We start from the raw sequence: 20,511 nt of genomic DNA, 5'->3' as shown, positions 1-20,511 counted from the left end.
AGAACCCCTAACAAACTACAATTCTCAGGATCATTTTTCGGGGAAGACGACATCTGGTTTTAAGAACAGAGATGGAGAACCTGCAGTTTGCTCACCTCCATTTCCTAGGGACCAGGAATGGGAAGCTCAAGTGCTTCTAACAGTATGGTTCCAGGGAGCAGCGTGTATAAAATATTGAATGCAATAGGGTTATTAAGGCAATTGTATCAGAATTAGTATGGGAATGTTAAGGGGGGGGGGAATGAGAGACTGTGGGATTCTGGTGGTGGGCGATGATTGGATGAGGATTTGAAAGGGAGTTTGAATACGAGGCAGTTGAGAGTCAGTTGAGAGCAGTGGGTTCTGGAGGGGGTGGTTGGGCAACTAACTATTCACTTTAGGATCAGTAGTCTAGTCGTCATTTTTGTAATAAAGGAGAATATAAGATAAAGAGAATTTGAGGCCTTAAGCTCAGGTACACACGTCGTCCAACAATCATTTAGTGAATCGTCCATACAGCCTCCTGTAGGGTGCAGTACCTAGGATCTGGACCAAACATTGATATTTTTTGCTCTTTTCTGGTTTCATAGGTTTATGTTCTGGTTCTAAGGATGTAATAGGGGTGGGGGCTCTTTAAATACTGGGGGCTGCCACACACGCCTTTTCTTCTTTTAAAAAATAATTTCCCCTCATTTTCAAAAGCACATGCCTTGTCTCTTTCTTCAAGTTCTTCAGTTACATTTGGTGTTATATGCAGTATAGGGTTGGGAAGAAAAGGGTGGTGGTAAATCTCTCTGGGTTTCTGTGTGGCAGCAATAGCTTGTCATCACAGGATCCTTCCTTAATTTTAAAATTATTAACACCTTACTTTGTTGTTTTTACCATTTTAAAATAATCATTTTATAATTTTCGCGTTTCACATTATTTTTAATTCTACCTTTAATGGTATACTTAATGTCTTATTTTTTTGTATTTGTTTTCTTTTTATTATTGTTTTATTTTGACAAAGTAAAAATAAGAATAAAAATGTGCGCCCCACCCCTGAGACCATTCCACTGTAAACTATTCAACCTCCCAAAATTTCAACACCTCTTGCGATGGTTTGACCCCTTTACGTTTTAACAGTACAAATTCTACAAACACCTTCCAAATCTCCTCGAAATCATTTCTCCTGCATATTCCCCATTTCCTTAATGGCACATGTTAATTTATCATTAATAGCTATATCCTACGCCTCTTTATACCATTCTTCCATTTTATATTCTTCTTGCCCCTTCCAATGTGTTCTATCGTGTTTTATGTGTTCTGTTTTCTTCCTACCTTCTCAACAGGTTATTGACTTTAATCAATATAGATCTATATATCCTCTGGGTTGACATCGTGATTCACAGCGATGGAGGGCAGCTTGCTCCCGAGAAAGCATGGATCGAACTGGGGTGCGACGGTCCCCAGGCCAGGGATTGTTGCAAAGTCGGGCTTTCTGGTGCAGAAAAAGCAGCCCAAGGTGCTTGTTACATAATAATAATAATAATAATAATAATAATAATAATAATAATAATTTATTATTTATACCCCGCCCATCTGGCTGGGTTTCCCCAGCCACTCTGGGCGGCTTACAACAGAAACATTAAAATACACTAATTTCTTAAACATTAAAAGCCTCCCTAAATTGGGCTGCCTTCAGATGTCTTCTAAAAATCTGGTAGCTGTTTTCCTTTTTGACATCTGATGGGAGGGCATTCCACAGGGCAGGCGCCACCACCGAGAAGGCCCTTACAGGATTATTTGGCGCTCTGGTTCAATGAACCTGCTTTTTACACACACACAAAATTGCGACTCGGTACGATTTGGGACTTGGAATGGAGAAATGCCCTTGGAAGTGTTTGGCAATGCTTGAAGCAACTCATCAAGAAAAGAAAAGGATTGCTGCTTAAGTAGCGCGCATCATCTAAGCTCCTTGCAAACTTAGTGCAAGCAAATGGGGAGTCGTGCTCAGTTACCTGGATGCAACAGTAATTAGCGAGGTCCCGTTTGCAATATCCAAACGACCTACTTGCAATGTTAAGCCTCCTTAGGCAGTGTTTGTAGGGCTGGATGAAAACATTTCAAGAGTGTTTTAAGTGCAATATGCAATGTGACACTAGATGGCGATAGTGAGCCTTATGGAAAATTCAGTGTATTTTTAAAAACACTTTTTTAAAAAGCATTTTCAGAGCTGTTTTTTTAATATGTGTGTAGATTCCAAATGAGAACTCAAGGCCGTTTTGGGGGGAAATCAGCAGTTCCATCCAGCCACTGTGACAAAAATTAGGCAGTGTGCAAACGATGTGCACAAACAGACTTCAAGCAGTGCTGAAAATGCAGTGATGTATGTTAAGAAAGCCTGATCACTGTTTTGTTGCGTGTGTGATGGAATGGCTGCTACCGAGAAACTATTGGAGGGTTTTATTTGACTTTCAGAGGGTGTGTGTGTGTGTAAACATAGGGACGTGGGTGGTGCAAACAATTAAACATTTTTTAAAAACAAAACAAGAACCATAAGGCACATGAGTCAGCAGAATCATAAGATGGTCGAGTAAAATCAGACAAGGTAATTAAAATAATTAAATGTATCTACAAATAGTAAGATAGACAACAAGATCTCTCTATATAGAAGTGTTTATCTACTTACAAACAATTTATAGATAAGTCTGTAAACAAACAGTAGTGTACAAAACGAACAAAGACAATGTAAATAATTTAAAAGCGACATAAAAAAGTCAGAAGAAGGAAGAAGGGAAGTCAGCTCGTATGAGCAAGCTACAAATGTACAATATAATATAATATATATGGGAAGTATGAAGTTTGGAAAACCAATAAAGATTATATTACACAAAAAAAAGAGTACATACTTTTTTCAAACAAATCCTTTCTGTATTGGGTATGAGCTGCTTCTGATCGGTATGTGGCAGCTGCTTTGTAATGCATGTTCTCCATCAGTAGGTGTCGCTGTAGTGCTGCTTACAAAAACAGCTTACACAACAGCACCACCCAGTGCCCAAAATTGAAAGAGACCTACCATGAAGTATAGTTGGTCTTGTATCACTGGTTTCCTTGCAGGAAGCTCTTTGTGCAACTTGCACAGTACACAACCTCTGCGGTAATTGAAAGCCTCTGCAGATACAAACAGCATTTGGGTCAGACTTTTTTGTTTTTGTTTTTTTGCCATACTAGATGTAGCAGGACAAAGCTGTTCCCCTGCAAACTGAAGACCACACAGTGCATCCTAGTTTACCTCTGTCTCTTCTCAGGCAGAGGAAAAACTGGAAGTTGCTGCCCTCAATAAAGAACAGCCATGGGAGACACCCAGCAGTTGGCAACCTCAACTGTCTATTTTCCTTCTTCCTCCAGAATGCAGTCTATTGCTTGCCATAATCTGTAAAGGAAACAGGAGATGTATGGTAATCATAGTCCATTCACAAGGGCATTACAGGGGCACAATAACCTGCAAACCACCACCACCACCCCAGGCAGCCAGTGTGAAGGCTATGAACAAGAAACGCACACAACCTCTGACAATCATTTGCCACTTAGAGGGCAGTCCAATGGCAAGATCCTCGGAGATGGAGACCTTAGGCTCGGTCAGCATTAAGTCCCCAACCCTGGCTCAGCCAAAGACATGCCAGCGTAACTTGCTTAGCCAGCTGAGGATTGGGGGGGGGGGCTAGACTGGATCCTAAGCCTGCTCAGATTTATTTATTTTTTAAGTTTTTATTTATACAAGTTTATACATTTCATTAGTTTTACAATCAATCTTGCATTTCAAAGTTTGACTTCCTTCCCCCTCTTTCTGCGGTTCCTTAAATTTATTTTTAATATCTTCTGCATATCCAAATTCATTTAATTTGCTCATTTAATTATCTACTTTAAATATATACTCTTGTGAAACCAGGTTATTACAATAACCCTGCTAATGTTTTTATCTGTTTGCAATTTATCTGTAAATATTCAATAAACCTTTTCCATTCTTTAATAAAGCTTCTTTACTTGATTTCTTATTCTTCAGGTAAGTTTCGCCATTTCTGCATATTCCATAAGCCTGCTCAGATTGGTCATGTGACCTGGCAACCCAGCGTAAAACACTATTTTGTTTTCCCTCTGCCAGGCAGAGCAGCACATGGTGTACTTTACACTGGCGTAACTTACAGTGGCTTCCTCTATGCCAGCTTCTCATGCACAGAATTGTTTCCTTGGTAAGTAAAGTTTCTTACATTTTTTTTATGAAACTCCAATATACCCTTTGCTGTTGGCAGAGTTTCTGCTGTGTATAACATTGGGCTCTGGAATCCAGCCTTTTAAGTATTTCAAGAGGCTGCTTTTGTGGCCATTGTTAATCCTAAGGGTTTAATATTTCCTTATAGGAAGGGCCAGTCTTTGTCGGAAGGCGCACCCAAAACATGCAGGCGGTGTCCTTAATAGCTTTTTGTCTGAATACTCTTGGCAGGGCAAGGCTAAACAGAGCGAAATATGCATCCTCCGCCGTCCCCATGGCTGAGTGAAACTCTTTACTCAGCAACATTGATAATTAACACTTGGCAATTTCAGGTTGCTGTCAGTCATGAAACGAAGACGTCTGTGCAATGAATGGGCTGTTTGCTTGTGAGTGAATGCAGTTTTCACTGCCGGTGTGACCAGTCAAATCAAACACAGCCTACAAACCAAATATGATAGATTTTCCATTTATGCTGCTTTGTGGGTGTAGGAGGGGCAGGGGGCAGGTGTACCACCCCACCCCGGAACAAGTAAATAAATAAAAATACTGAACGAAAAGTAGAAAGAATCAGAATATTTGAAATTGAAATGCTTGCTGAGGTCACTTGGATGGTGTTGTGGCGCATTCTGGCGATGCAACTGGCGACCCAACTGAGTGATAGGCGTGGCTTCTGCAAACTGACCTATCGCATGGAAGGTGGCTCGGTTCTGGAACAGGACAGGTGGGTGTCCTGCCCCCCCCCCACATAAATCCTGGCTACGCCCATGTGCTGCCTGCCTGTGTCATGGCGGGTCAACACAGATGACGTCTGATGGCTTCGGTTCATTTTGATGAGTCCCACGCTGTATGCTCTCCTACTGTGTGCCGAGCAATATCAGAAGTGAACTTTTGACTGCTACCCTCGTTCCTTAAGAGAGATTACATTTTTGCCTGCATTTCTCACCTTGTGCCTACAAGCATGACTGTTTTCGTGTCCGAATTGCGTGGGAAATCTCTCTCCCATGCTCAGATTTAGCAATGATAAAAGAAGTGTTGACAGGTGGTCACAGCCAATTAAAGACTTCATTGCGCTTAGAGACTAACCTCCCCTCTGTCAAATTACAGATTTGGCGTAGGACATTTATTGGCTTCGCCTAAATTTAAACCCCACTGGCCTACTACCCCTAGTATCCCAAGATTGTCATGAGAGCACTTGGACTAAAATTGCCAACCAAAAGCTTTACTTTTCTGGTTTATCACCACAACAGTTACTAACACTGGGCTTCAGTAAAGCAAATAATTTACTTAGACAGCGCCCATGTGATATCGAGCGATAGAATAATCTGGCCACAATAAGGAATTTTTGTCCATGGTGTGATTATTTTCCAGCTAGTCATTTTGACACTTTGGCACCCTATTTGCAAAATTTGACCATTCCAAAATACAGACACGCTCCCACTTTCACAAGATTGAATATACTGTACTGCCTACGGATGGTAATTAAAATATGATCTATTATTTGATTATTGATGTAAACCCCCAAAATGTAGTTAAGTTTTTACCGCTATCTTCAATATATTTTATTTTATTTTATTGCTATGGCTAGTGGCTTATTTTATTGCTATGGCTAGTGGTCTTCTTCTTCTTCTTCTTCTTCTTCTTCTTCTTCTTCTTCTTCTTCTTCTTCTTCTTCTTCTTCTTCTTCTTCTTCTTCTATTAAAGGCTCAAGAGAAGCAGGTTGAAGAACATTATGGAGGCTTCCAGTTCCATTGGGGCTTCCGGTTAGTTGCTAGGATATAAAGTGCCGAATTTTTGGCTGGTGTAATTGGAATGGAAATCTTTGCTTTTTGCAATGAAGGGCATGGTGTCATGAACATTTCCATGGCTTTAATCATTGGGGGGGGGGCTGACCTGTTGCTGACTACAGACATATCATTGGTCCTACAGTGTATGGGATGGTAGGGAAATGGTAGCATCTCTGGTGGGAGAACACGTCATGCATCTTCTGGGGTAGTTTGTCCACCTTTGGTCCCCACCCTGCACTCAGATCTCACCTGTCCTAGAAGCTGTCAGCATGTGACACTGGCCGCACCCTGGGAAACGGCTTTGACTAGCCAACTAAACCAGGTGTGGGTAGCTGATGGGTCTGAAACCCTCGGTGAGTTAGAGACTTCCCCTGCATGCAAAGACAGACTCTGGTGGATTGAGCAGGCGAGACCAATAGTGGGGCTAACGGTTAAGAAGGCAGCTTCTGCACGTGCCGTAGAGGGAAGTGAGGGTTCATCAACCTGGGAAGGTATCCCATCTTGTTGTTGTTGTTGTTTAGTCATTTAGTCGTGTCCGACTCTTCGTGACCCCATGGACCAAAGCACGCCAGGCACTCCTGTCTTCCACTGCCTCCCGCAGTTTGGTCAGATTCATGTTGGTAGCTTTGAGAACACTGTCCAACCGTCTCGTCCTCTGTTGTCCCCTTCTCCTTGTGCCTTCAGTCTTTCCCAACATCAGGGTCTTTTCCAGGGAGTCTTTTCTTCTCATGAAGTGGCCAAAGTATTGGAGCCAGCTTCACGATCTGTCCTTCCAGTGAGCACTCAGGGCTGATTTCCTTCAGAATGGATAGGTTTGATCTTCTTGCAGTCCATGGGACTCTCAAGAGATTCCTCCAGCACCATAATTCAAAAGCATCAATTCTTCGGCGATCAGCCTTCTTCATGGTCCAGCTCTCACTTCCATACATCACTACTGGGAAAACCATAGCTTTAACTATACGGACATTTGTCGGCAAGGTGATGTCATTGCTTTTCTCCCAAGAAGCAGGAATCTTTTAATTTCATGACTGCTGTCACCATCTGCAGTGATCGTGGAGCCCAAGAACGTAAAATCTCCCACTGCTCCATTTCTTCCCCTTCTATTTGCCAGGAGGTGATGGGACCAGTGGCCATGATCTTAGTTTTTTGGATGTTGAGCTTCCGCCCATATTTTGCGCTCTCCTCTTTCACCCTCATTAAGAGCTTCTTTAATTCCTCCTCACTTTCTGCCATCAAAGTTGTGTCATTTGCTATTTCAGGTTGTTGATCTTTCTTCCAGGAATCTTAATTCCAGCTTGGGATTCATCCAGTCCAGCCTTTCGCATGATGAATTCTGCATATAAGTTAAATAAGCAGGGAGACAATATACATCCTTGTCGTACTCCTTTCCCAATTTTGAACCAATCAGTTGTTCCATATAGCTCTGACCCATAACTCTGCTGCCTCGTGGGACATCTTTGGGAGAAGAAAAGGCTAAAGAGTAAACCAGGGGTCCCCAGACTACGGCCCCCGGGCCGGATGCGGCCCAATTAGCCGCCCAATCCGGCCCGCGACGACCCCCACCGCCCGCTGCCGCCGCCCGCTCTTACGGCGCGCAGCGCAGCGGCGATCTTCAAAATCGGCGAAAAATCGCCGTAAATCCTTTGTGCGCATGCGTATGGGCCTCTCCCGATCCGGAAGAGGTCATTTCCAATGCACTTCCGGGTCGGGGGAGGCCCATACGCATGCGCACAAGCGATTTTCGGCAATTTTTTCCCGACCGTGTGCGTGTGCGCATGCGCACGGGCGCGCACTCCCCCGCCCTCCGGCCCGCTGCGCGCGCACTCCCCTGCTCTCCGGCCTGCCGCACGGTCGGCGCGGCGGGCACCGGCCCGAAGCCCGGTAAGTCTGGGGACCCCTGGAGTAAACCCTACACAAATCCAGAGAGGAGTCCCTAAGGCAGTTGGGTGGCATCTTGTAGATCTCCTACCAGCAACTCCCTCCGCACTGGTGCCAAACATGTTGCTCTGCTTTCCTTTGGACCACATCAATGAGGCCAAAAGGTGGTCTTCTCGTCTGGGCGGCCCAGGACCTCCGTACACAATGCCCAGACTTGTGCCCAAGGGAGGTCACTGCTAACACAGCTGTTTGACTTCACCTCCAGAGATGCACTCCATTGTTTCTCGAGTCTACTCTTTTGAGGAAGCATTTTTGCTGTGCAAGACCACCCAATCTACTATGATTTCACAGCCTGAATTTGGCAGGATGTGATTGAATCTCAACCGAAAATAGCGACAGCCTGGAAGTGCCCCTGTATCATTCAGGTAAATGGTTCATGTGAAGTTATCAAATTGTGTAACCTCCTGTTACTGTGTGGCCTGCCGCAGTTCTGAGGAATCCAAAATGAAAGGTTGGTCTGAGCAGAACCAAAGGTAACCAATATTAATCCCTAGAAGCATACATCTTTTTGATATGCAGTGGATGGTTTAATAACAGTTCAAGTGCGATTATTCAGGAAGGAAAACCCAAAGGAAAGCAATTAAGTTGTCACTGGACCGTTGAGATTATTATTCTGCAGAAAACAATACCTTCACAATGTGCCTACACTTCAGCCATCTTTTTAAAATCACCTCTTTGAGATTGTTGATCTTAATCTCTTAGAACCCTCTAAATCTTCTCGTATGCCACCTCTTAATTATTTTGAGTACAGTATTAAAATGAAAGATGTTGTTAACTATGAAAGGGTATGTTACAGGTTGGCTAATCCAGGAATCGTTCTAATACTTGCGCTCTCTCTCAAACACACAAAACTTGTAAAAATGCAAAATTATTGGGCATGCTAGAGTCCGTGCTTACAAGGCTGTCTCCGTTCTTCACTGCTCTGCTCAAAGTCTGTGCTACAGCTCATCCTCGTGGGGAGGACGCAATTGCACCACAAAAATGTCCAAATGTGTCACCAGACATCCTTACTAGGAGCATTAGGTTAAAACATCAGATTCTTTTTTTAAAAGGAGGATTGCTCAACCTTCTCATGGGCCAAGGGGTGGTCTAGCTAGGTCAACACAACTCTAATTCAGCGGCAGTCCACATAGGGGAAAAACCACTATAAATAAGCTAGATATTACATCGCTATAACAAAAAAGGGAAAAACAATGCTATGTAAAACCTCATAGAAAAGTTTTCTGCTGTAATAATAATAATAATAATTTATTATTTATACCCCGCCCATCTGGCCGGGTTCCCCCAGCCACTCTGGGCGGCTTCCAACAAAACACTAAAATACAGAAATCCATCAAACATTAAAAGCTTCCCTAAACAGGGCTGCCTTGAGATGCCTTCTAAAGGTCTGGTAATTGTTGTTCTCTTTGACCTCTAGTGGGAGGGCATTCCACAGGGTGGGTACCACTACCGAGAAGGCCCTCTGCCTTGTTCCCTGTAACTTGGCTTCTCGTAGCAAGGGAACCGCCAGAAGGCCCTCGGCACTGGACCTCAGTGTCCGGGCAGAACGATGGGGGTGGAGACGCTCCTTCAGGTATACTGGACCGAGGCCGTTTAGGGCTTTAAAGGTCAACACCAGCGCCCACAGCGCCTCCTGGTGTTGCATGCTTATAACACATTCGATATGCTGGGGGGGGTTAACTAATGTAGCTGAGTCTCTAGTATGACTTTTAACAGGGGTGAATATAAACTAAACTGCTTTCTTGCTGTCATGTAATTCCAGGGTAGCTGCCCCTAGCTAAGGTACCATATATTTAGAGAAAGACAGGCAGTATAATGGTTAGACCAGGGAAAGCCAACATGGTATTATCCAGATCCTATTAGCCCGGCCAGCATTGCTAATAGGGATGATGGAAGGTGAGAATTAAACAGCATCTAGAGCAGTATTTCCCAAACAGGTCTCCAGCTGTTTTTGGACTACATTTCCCATCATCCCTGACCACTGGCCCTGCTAGCTAGGGTAATGGGAGTTTTAATCCAAAAACAGCTGGAGACCCAAGTTTGGGAGACACTGATCTAGAGAGGGTGCCACACAGGCCGCCTCTGGGTTTCACGAACACAGGAATAGATAGAACCGCAATATTTCTTCAACTGATACATTACTATTTTTACTCACACGCTTTTTCCTTCCACTAAGGTAGATGGAGTACTTTGGCATGCTATGAAAGAAAGTGAATTTCTTTCAGGTTTTCTAGACTGTGTGACATAAAAGGCAAGAGGGCCTTCTGGAGTCCAAAACGTAACAGGTCTTGTTCCCAGAGGAGGTGAAAGCTCCAATTCAACTGGCGCATGAAGAAAACGGGGAGATGGTTCTCCGTGCACAAGGAGCAGTTGGAAAATTGGATCCAAAGATTCACAGATGCTTCCATCGTTACCAATGCAGGAATGTTTTAATTTGTAAAACTGGCCAAGTGGCAGTGGCTCCCTGCTGACCTAGGGAGAGAAAGGAGTTTTGACAAAGGAGTTCCCAGTACAATCACCTTTTGTTACTTAAAAGATAAAGAACTATTGAAGCATTAAAACAATGGGGGAAGGAACCAAAATCTACCTGGCACAGAGGAGAAAACTAATTCAGCTCTGAAACCTCATAAGGTTTTGGCACATAAGACTCTTAACTTATAGTGAAACATATCGGTGATCCAACTTAGCAGAGCATTTATCTGCACTGGCAGCAGCTCTCCAGAATTTCCTACAGACATTCCCAGCCCAAACCTGAGACCTGCATGTGAAACAGATGCTGTAAAACTGGACCAAGGCCTTTTCCACAACTGCTTCTGCATCATAATGAGCAGGGGGGCCAACCTGAAAAAAATGTTGGAAAGTGGGGCAAGTAATAGATAATAGATCACAAGACGTGGCAGATGCACACCACCATTTGAATGGCAATGCCCATCAACTGGGGGAGCAGCCCCCTCAAATATTTAAGGGGGGGATGAGCCAAAGAGACGTTGGCCTCTAGGAGTTGGATCCTAAAGTGATGAGATCGGAGCAGATTGAACACAAGCATAAAGACAAACAATATCATTGTGAGTTGCGAGGAGGGGGTTAGTAGTGTGTACAACGCCTGAGTCCCTTTTAATTCCTGGGATCCTGGATCCAGCGAGGATTAAAATCTGTTTCACTACTGAGAAGGTCAGGCAAGTTTCTTTGTGAGATAGTGGCCTTAGTTGCCACTGATCTACCTTTTCTATTTCATTTATCTATTTCATTTATAAAAACCACCTTTATCTTCTAAAGATCTGAAGGTGGTGCACATGATTCTTATCTTCCTCATTTTATCCTTACAACAACCCTGTGAGGTAGGTCAGGCTAAGAGATAGCGACTGGCCTAAGATCACCTAGGTTGTTTCATGACTGAGTGGGGATTCGAACCCTGTTCTCCCAGGTCCTAGTCCAACACTCTAACCATTACGCCACACTGGCTCTTACGGGTCTTACAATACATAGGAAGTTGCAGGGTGCCAGAGGGCAAAGGGGTGGGCTTCTTCCCACACCTTTCATACACCTATAATACCGGTAGCAGAGTGTATGAAAGCTGAGCAGAGTATGAAAGTGGGCAGCAATTTTCTTAGAATATAAATTTAAACAGCCTTAATGTATCAGTGACTTCCCTTCTTCTCATTCCATGGTTCATTTTGCATAACCTAAATCCCTGCATATTTTACATAAACTAAACCATTCAGTCTTCCATTATTATGGCCATCAAAACTTATTTACACTGTTGAATTTATCTTAATGCTGCCGACGTTTTCAAGTGTACACAATTTCCCTCCATATAATCAATAAACATTTTCCAATCTTCTTTAAATGTATGTTCTTCTTGTTCTCTAATTCTTTACGTTAGGTCCGCAAACTGCGCATATTCCATCAGCTTAAGTTGCCATTCTGCTTTAGTTGGGACTTCACTCATTTTCCATTTTTGGGCTAACAAAACACAGGCCGCAGTAGTGGCATACATAAATAACCTTTTTTGACACCTGGGAATTTCCGTCTGAATTATCCTCAACACAAAGGACCCTGGTTTGTTTGTTTGGGAAACTACTTGTAAACAAATTTTTCAATTCATTATGAATTATTTCCCAATACTCTTTTCTCATTATGAACAATAAGAATATTATGTTTCATTTCTTGCAGTGTTCACATGCCTTTCACTTGGCCTGCCCAAGTCCACGTCACATGTCCATCTTATTGCTTCTTCTATGGAGCTTATGCAAACTAAACAGGGTTGGGCAGTAATAGGAAAGAGATCATTACCAAAAGCTCTGTACCTGCCAGTCTCCTGGCAATCCAAAGGCCCATTTGTACTCTACAAGGATAAAGTTGTTATTCACGCATTACAGTACTGCATGATTACAAAAGGAAGGTTCAAATAGATTAACACATGAGCTTTTAACTTTGAAATAAATTACTTAAAATTATTAATTAACTTCCTCCCCCTCCCACTTCAAAACTTGTAAGGGTTGTGATCAATGAGGACTAAACTCACAGGGCCTAGATTTGCATGCACCCTGCCCCCCCCCCCAGCATGTGTACAGCAGTGGAAACGGCTTTATGCAGCTGTTCGATCTCTTTTGCTGCAAATCACATCTCCCCCACCCAACCAAGGCCCTACCCCAAGAGGGGAAAAGAGATGTGTACTTGCATCTTTTGCCTTCATGAGTGGGGAAAAACATCCCAGGAGGAAAAATGATTAGGAAGCCCTTCTCTTCACTAGTCTTTTGGTTAATACTGCAGTCTCTCTGTCTGTTTGGGGTTTTTTAAAGCAGCGACAACAAAAACTTCCATAATTCCGGGGGAAATGTTAGCATGACATGTAGTTTAAACGGCAGGAAACAAGAGGAATTTAAGAATATAGATCAGGCCCACCTCAATTTAGTCGAGAATTCAGACAATTCAATCAGGATCTATCTTCTTAACTTTAACATTCTCAAGCTTTGCCCTCAAGCTTTGTGTGGATATAGTTTTCAGGGTTTAAGCCAGCCAGACATGCCTTGGGTTGCCTTTAAAGTACTGCTGTACAAAGTCTAGCATATTTAGGTGACTTAACAATGAAATACGATGATGATGATGATGATGATGATGATGATGATGATGATGATGATGACAGGTGCTAAGGAAAAGTGTACAGTACCTTATTGCCACCATGGAAGTCACAATAGCTACAGTGTAGACTGAAGCAAATGCTAGACTGAGGGAGTGCCTACATTGAACCAAGCAGATCCAACACCTTAGCAGATCTCTTACGGTTAAAGTTACTCTTTAGGGTTGGCGGTGAGGCTTGTCACCAAAATAAAAATGGCAGCATATCTGTGAAGTTCTCTGATCAACAGGGAAATCGGTACCAAAGAAAGCAGCCTATTTTTGACAGTTGTCAAAATATGGACAGCTCAGAGTGAGGGAAGTCCAGCAAGGAATAGTCTGGTACCAATAATAAAACCAAAGGTCCTGTTTTACTTCACAGGAGCCTTTTAGTACTCCAGAGGTCTCCAGAGGGAGAAGGGTGCTCTCCCAGACCCTGGGCACCTGAAAGAGCTAGTGGGGGGGGCAGCAAAATGGCCGAAGACTTCCTGATGTCGAGAGTTTTTCAGGGCCAAATTAAACAGTTGCAGTACAAACTAATGGCCGATAGATCTACAGCTTTACTCCCAGTGCAATCTAAAATTACTGAAATGGTCCAAAAGTTAGAAGCAGGCATGGGAAATTTCACCATGTTACTGGAAATGAAGCATCTAGAGAACAGAACTTTGTGTACCGCTGCAAAATTGTCTGCAACTGTTTTCTAAGTGACATCCCATGATGTCCCGCAGAGCTTTTCTTAACAAGAGGGCTCAATGTGGCATTGTAACCACAATTTAAAAGTTTTTTTTAATGTTCTTTTGATTTATACTAAGCAGTTCAGAACATACCGGTACATATATTGATCGTGACATTTCAAACAAAACTTCCATAACTTCCTAAAAAATGATACCTACTGTCAATTAGAATTTTATTATGCCAATGAAGGCTGAATGAAAGAATTTTGAAAATTGACCATTATGTGCATAAGAGCATCTTTCTGAAATGGAGTCTTCAATGTGGGGTTCTACAGGGTCCATGTGATATTTTAAAAAGGTCAAGGACCTCTGGACAGTTAAGTCCAGTCAAAGGTGACTATGGGGTTCCAGCGCTCATCTCGCTTTCAGGCTGAGGGAGCCGGCGTTTGTCCACAGACAGCTTCCCGGGTCATGTGGCCAGCATGACTAAACTGCTTCTGGTGCAACGGAACACCATGACGGAAACCAGAGCACACGGAAACGCTGTTTACCTTCCAGCAGCAGTGGTACCTATTTATCTACTTGCACTGGTGTGCTTTCGAACTGCTAGGTTGGCAGGAGCTGGAACAGAGCAATGGGAGCTCACTCCATCTCGGGGATTTGAGCCACCAACCTTCTGATCAGTGAACCCACGATGCTCAGTGGTTTAGACCACATAACATCTACAAGAAAACACTGAGGATGTTGTCAGCAATATGCTAGTAACACCCAGCTCTACTTCTCCTTTGCAGGTGTGGCAATGGATGTGCTGGAAGGATGACTTGACTAGGTAGTGGACCGGATGAGAGCCAATAAACTGTTCAATTCAGATAAGGCACTGTTAGTGGGTGGTTTCCTGGACCAGATGGATGGGAGGTTGCCTGCTCTTGATGGGGTTACATTCTCTCTGAAGGAGCAGATATGCAGCTTGGGGGTATTTCTGGATCCATCACTGTTGCTTGCGGTTCAGGTGGCCTCAATGGCATGGAATGTCTTTCATCAGCTTCGCCTGGTGGCCCAGCTGTACCCCTATCTGGACAAGGGAGAGCCTAACTTCTGCTGCCTATGCTCTGGTAACTTGTAAAGATTACTGCAACATGTTTTGCATGAGGCTACCTTTGAAGATGGTTCTGAAAGTGCAGCTTGTGCACAATTTGGCCAGCCAGGTTGCTCACAAGGACAAGACGGTCAGAACACATAACACCAACCCTGGCAACGCAAGGCCCTCACTCTGGATAGAGGAAATTGAAAATAGAAATACTCGTCTTTCTGAGACTGGAGAAAACGAGGAAGGATTTGGTATGAGACACTTCCTAGTGCAATAGTCAAAGGAGATCTCCCCAGATTTCCAAGTCTCTTTGAGGATGATTTTGAAAGAACTCAGTGCGTACTAGGCCCAAAGCAGAAAAATTAACTGCCCAATATATATATTAGAATATGTTTTGCAGATGTCTGAGAAAGGAGGAGCTTTTTCAAGTGCTGTGCCATTTTAAAGAACTTGATACAAAAGAAAAGTGATATACATCTATCAGGGTATGTATGTGCCCAGACATTCTTTATAGTATCAGAGAATTGAAGTCTGGTATAGGACTACAGTAAAGGTAAAGGGACCCCTGACCATTAGGTCCAGTCGTGACAGACTCTGGGGTTGCGCGCTCATCTCGCATTATTGGCCGAGGGAGACGGCGTATAGCTTCCAGGTCATGTGGCCAGCATGACAAAGCCGCTTCTGGCAAACCAGAGCAGCACACGGAAACGCCGTTTACCTTCCCGCTGTAGCGGTTCCTATTTATCTACTTGCATTTTGACGTGCTTTCGAACTGCTAGGTTGGCAGGAGCTGGGACCAAGCAACGGGAGCTCACCCCGTCACAGGGATTCGAACCGCCGACCTTCTGATCAGGAAGCCCTAAGCTCAGTGGTTTAACCACAGCGCCACCTGGGTCCCTTTATAGGACTACAGTACTTAGGCAAAATTATTCATCACTGGAGCTAATGGGGAAGCTTATCACATGGGGCAAATCTCTATTTACACTGAGATTAAGGAGGAGGAAGCTTTATACCTCAGCTTTATAATTCTAGCAGTCTGTCAGATGGGTCCATAATACTCATATTTTACAGATGGAAAGCCGGCAGAGAACTACTACTTTGCCCTGGTCATTCAACGAGTTTCTGGCGTAACTCACGTCTGGATGATGCCACAATACATCTGTAAAATAAATCAATAGGCAAGGCGAGTACCTTCAGATACTGTGATGTGTATATGCTAAAGATGGGACTCATTTTAATTCTGCAATTTATTTAAAGACGGGGTGGGGGGCGCCTCTGGTGAAGGGAGCCAGCCTTGAAGCACGCCTGAGTTTCTTTCATGACCTTTTGCTAAAATAATTGTCAAGTGCTACTGTGCAACTTGGACTCTGCACTTTTTACTTTTTTACTGTAGCAATGAGCTGTTTTGCGTTTGAGATTAACTAAAAATTAAGCATTAACTTATATGACAGAATGCCAGAAGAGAAATATATATATATATTCAAAAATTAGTGTTCCTGGAATTGCAAATTAATAACGTCAATACTGCTATCTGTTGCCGTTGCTAAATATTGCCAAGCCAATACGGTGCACCCTTTCTTCACACAAAAGCATGAGGCTCCTGATTTCAGATGCTAGCCAGACATGAAGAAAAACTAAATTTGCATCTGCATTGACACTTGTTCCCTTGTGTAATGTTGTACTAGACAGCGAAAAGTGTGCTCCTCTTCCCGTTGTGGCACAACAAGCCTCTGGAGATTTCACCCTGGGAACATGTCCGGAGTACAGATTATAGCATTCGCCCTTTGTTTTTGTGGAATAGGAGCGATTATTGCAGCCACGGCCTCAAACGAATGGAAAGTGACGAGCAGGGCTTCGTCTGTGATCACAGCGACGTGGGTCTTCCAGGGTCTCTGGATGAACTGTGCAGGAAACGCTCTGGGTGCTTTTCACTGCAGACCTCACCTGACCATCTTCAAAATAGAGAGTAAGTGAAAGGGAACCAGAGGGTGGATATCTATACGAATGCGTGGATCTTGTTAGATGGGGAACAAATACGGCCTTCATGATACTTGTAGATGGGGGTACATGCTTAGATTAGTAAACTTGTTTGAGTCATTGACATTCGAGATTTGGAATGGGGGACCGATTGGAGGCTAGCAAGAGCCCTGTTTTCTTGGCCGCCGCTTTTTTTCTCCCTTCATTGCTGCTGCCGCTGCCATTTCTACTGCTTGTGGTCTTCAATGCTCACAAACTCAAACGTAAACAGTTCCACTTCATCTCTCCGTTAATATCCACTTAATCCTGCTCTTGATGTTATGGTCGAACCTAGGTTCTTGAACGGCTCCGGTTTTCAAACATTTTTCGGAACCCAAACGTCCGACGCAGCTTCCGCTTGAGTGCAAGAAGCACTTGCAACCAATCAGAAGCCGTGCCTCGATTGTCGAACGTTTCGGAAGTCAAACGGTCTTCTGGAACGGATTACGTTCAACCACCGAGGTTTGACTGTAGTCCATACAGCTGACCTTTAGTCTTTCCTTAGATACAGCACCTCTGTTATCTATCGCAAACATAAAATCCATTTCAACGTTGTTTTCAGACCTGGTGTGTTGGGAGAGTTAATTCCTATCTTCCTTTGTTCAGTTCAGTTCAGGAGGAAGTGATGGATCTATGTTTGCAACAGGAGCAGGGAACCTGTATTGTATTGAAGTAATTTGGTCTGATCTGTAATAGTTTGGAAAACTAATAAAAAATAATATTAAAATAAACATAAACAAGGACATTTCATGGCTTCTTAGCATACATCAGGGATGTCCAACAGACCGATCGCTATGTACTGGTAGATTCCTGGGAGGTTTTGGTCTGGGTCCTTTTCCTTATCGTTGGTAAAATAGAATCCAGCTTTCCTCCTTCCTAATAAAAGCTCAACAACTTTGACCTGAACCCCTAAAAGGGGGAGTTGGCCACCCCTGGTATACATCAACCATGGATCAAATCCTGTGTGGGAAGAAGTTTCAGAAGTTCCTATCCAAGACCTTACACAGCCCATTTCAATATTTTGAGTGTGTGTGGTTGTGTTTCACAAGTGCATTTTATTCTTTTGTTAGTTATGCTGTTTCAAATGTGCCTTTTATATTTGACTTCACTTAGTAAAGCTTTCTTTTGAAATGTTTAAGATGATTTTTTGTTAACTTTGCTCTCCTAAACGTGAATTCTGCAGTTGACCTCCTCTGTAGTGTTTTTTTTAAAAAAAAAACATTTAGGATAATATTTTAGTTTCCTGTTAATTATATTTGAATGAATGTTAATTGCATTTAAATGTATACTTTATATTCAACTTTCTTCAGTAATGTTTTATTCTGAATTGTTTTATCTGCTGTTTTCATGTAGGTTGTAAACTGCTTTGGGATTCCCCCCCCCTAAAAAATATAAAGCGGTATACAAATGACATGAATAATACTAATACTACTGTACTAATAATAATTTTCCTCTTTGATAAATTGCAATACTTTTAAATAAATAAAAATGTTATAAAGCTACTTGCTTGTAACCCTTTGAAATAACAATTATGGATCCGGGATCTCTACAATTAGATGCTTCCGCACCGAGGACGAACTTTATGTCCATGACAGGGCTGATCCAGGTAACGGATCTAGATCATGAATCTAGAAATTTACTGGATGTGAACCTTACCACTTGGAGAGGTGATGCATCAGTGTCGGCAAAAGCTACCTTGGGGTTAAAGAGCTCAAGCGAAATAGTTGGGTTCTTGTACAGGGTGGAATAGAGGCCAAGAAAAATCATTATCCTTCTCTTGTGCCTATTAATCCATTTTTACCTTTCTATCTATTCTACTCATACAGAAAAAGTATAATAAAAAGGCTTAAACTAAGGAGAACCACCCTTGTTCTTCATTTGTCAAAACAAGGGGTTGTTACAGAGCTGGCTTCCTTGAGATTAAATTTTCTTGTACCTGGAAAATTTGAGACAAGTAATACTGCAGGCCTCTCACATTCTGGGGGAAAAGTAGGAGATTTCTATCTCTGACAGCAGCAGCATGCTAATTTTGAGGAGCTTTACCACACGAGGGGTAAATGATAAGGAGAGTTTTAGTCATATGTTTGACAGCAAGCGAGTATTAAAATTCTCTTCATTATCTGTGCTTGTTTTCTAGGGGGACACAAAGGTACGCATACCCCTAAACATTTTGTGAATCTTTGTACTTTTGTCCATTTGCCGTATTTATTTTCCCCGATTGAACTATAAAATGGTGATTTTCTTGAGTCAAAATGAGAGAGTACCCCTAAACATTTTTAAAGAAAAAAAACCACTCTGTCAGGAATGGATTTCCCCGGTTTACCAAGTAGTTGCACATGCACTAGGGCAGGCATCCCCAAACCGCGGCCCTCCAGATGTTTTGGACTACAATTCCCATCATCCCTGACCACTGGTCCTGTTAGTTAGGGATCATGGGAGTTGTAGGCCAAAACATCTGGAGGGCCGCAGTTTGGGGGTGCCTGCACTAGGGCAACTTGGTTAATAGCTGTCATTGCCCACACCCACACAAAACAAAACTGGGTCTTAGCATATACATGCTACCTTCTGAGGAAGAGATCACATCTGTTTTGCTCCCTCCCAAGCTTTTTAGGTTAGTGTGGCAGCTCAGCGAGGTTAGGCTTAGCATATTGTCTGAACCTAGGACCGTGGTTCAAGTCTCTTTTTAACCATGAACTGCAGCCACCCACTTTTAAGCTAAGGAGAAATTAGGCTAGGCTGTTGAAGTTGAAATGCAGCTCTCTCTTTTTTTGCATTTCTGTTTTCGGTAGCTGGTAGGCTCCACTCTCCTCCTGTCCCACAGACTTCTTGCTTATCACCTGGAATGCAGAATTTATGGCTTCCGACCAGTGCTCCCTTCAGGCTTGTAAATGCTCTTTCTAATCTTCAAGGGAAGAATGCCATTGCTTTTGTAGCCAAAATGGCACAGCCAATACACAAGTGGGAGGTATCAAAGGGACACCCTAAAGCAGCCCAGTCAGGAATGAGCATCTTCAGTGGTCATGAAATGCTGACTCATTGTTTTGGGCTAAGGTGGATGGAAAACAGAAGGAGGGAGAAAGGGAATTGAGAGGCTGGGATTCTGAACAGGGAGTACCCCACTCGATAATTCCTTTTCGAATCCTTCAGTAAGTATGGATAACACAGGTGGCCATAGCAAGCCTATACTGCTGTTTGTTACTGTGAGCCTTTTAAGATTAGTTTAATTTTAACACGCCAAGTGATGATAATAATCACGGTGCTCCAAGCATTTACAAATCCCCGGGACAAAAAGCTACCCAGCCCTTGAACCACTTCTTTCTAGGAGCTTATAGCTTCTATTCAGAGAGAAAGAAGCTCGTTGATAACAGCGCTTGCTGAAATGAGTTGGCAGCAGCAGCGATGCTAATTTTAAACACGCTGCGCAAGCCCTTCCAATGTCTAGTGTTACACTAAGTGAAATAAGGCTCTGACCAGTAAGCAAGCATTTTCAACTATCGGTTTGTATAATCTCATAATACAAAATCACTGTGCAGACATGGGGATTTGAATCCCTTTTGTTTAGCACTTCTGCAACAGAGTGCCACAGCAGGGCTGGAAACCGGTGCATTATTACGCTGCTAAACGGTGCATGTCAGTATACAGAAGTAGCTAAGTTACTGTACT

General features: G+C 43.1%; 1 protein-coding gene across 2 annotated transcripts in view; it reads left to right on the top strand.

Moving 5' to 3' along the window:
- The window catches only part of CLDN10 (claudin 10), a 76,604-nt gene that overhangs the window by 2,615 nt on the left and 53,478 nt on the right, over window positions 1–20,511 (top strand). Inside the window, exons 2-4 of one of the 2 annotated variants that reach the window (XM_035114288.2) lie at window positions 1,311–1,483; window positions 4,124–4,211; window positions 16,634–16,798. In XM_035114288.2, the coding sequence (XP_034970179.1) occupies window positions 4,178–4,211; window positions 16,634–16,798 (199 nt within the window). In that variant the 5' untranslated portion in view covers window positions 1,311–1,483; window positions 4,124–4,177. Of the gene's footprint in view, window positions 1–1,200; window positions 1,484–4,123; window positions 4,212–16,633; window positions 16,799–20,511 lie in introns of those variants that run through there. The other variant, XM_060273345.1, reaches the window with a different exon arrangement.

The sequence above is a fragment of the Zootoca vivipara genome, chromosome 4, assembly GCF_963506605.1.
Source record: "Zootoca vivipara chromosome 4, rZooViv1.1, whole genome shotgun sequence".
NCBI lineage: Eukaryota > Metazoa > Chordata > Lepidosauria > Squamata > Lacertidae > Zootoca > Zootoca vivipara.
Note: the sequence above shows the minus strand (reverse complement) of the source record. Positions and strands in the feature narration are given on the sequence as shown.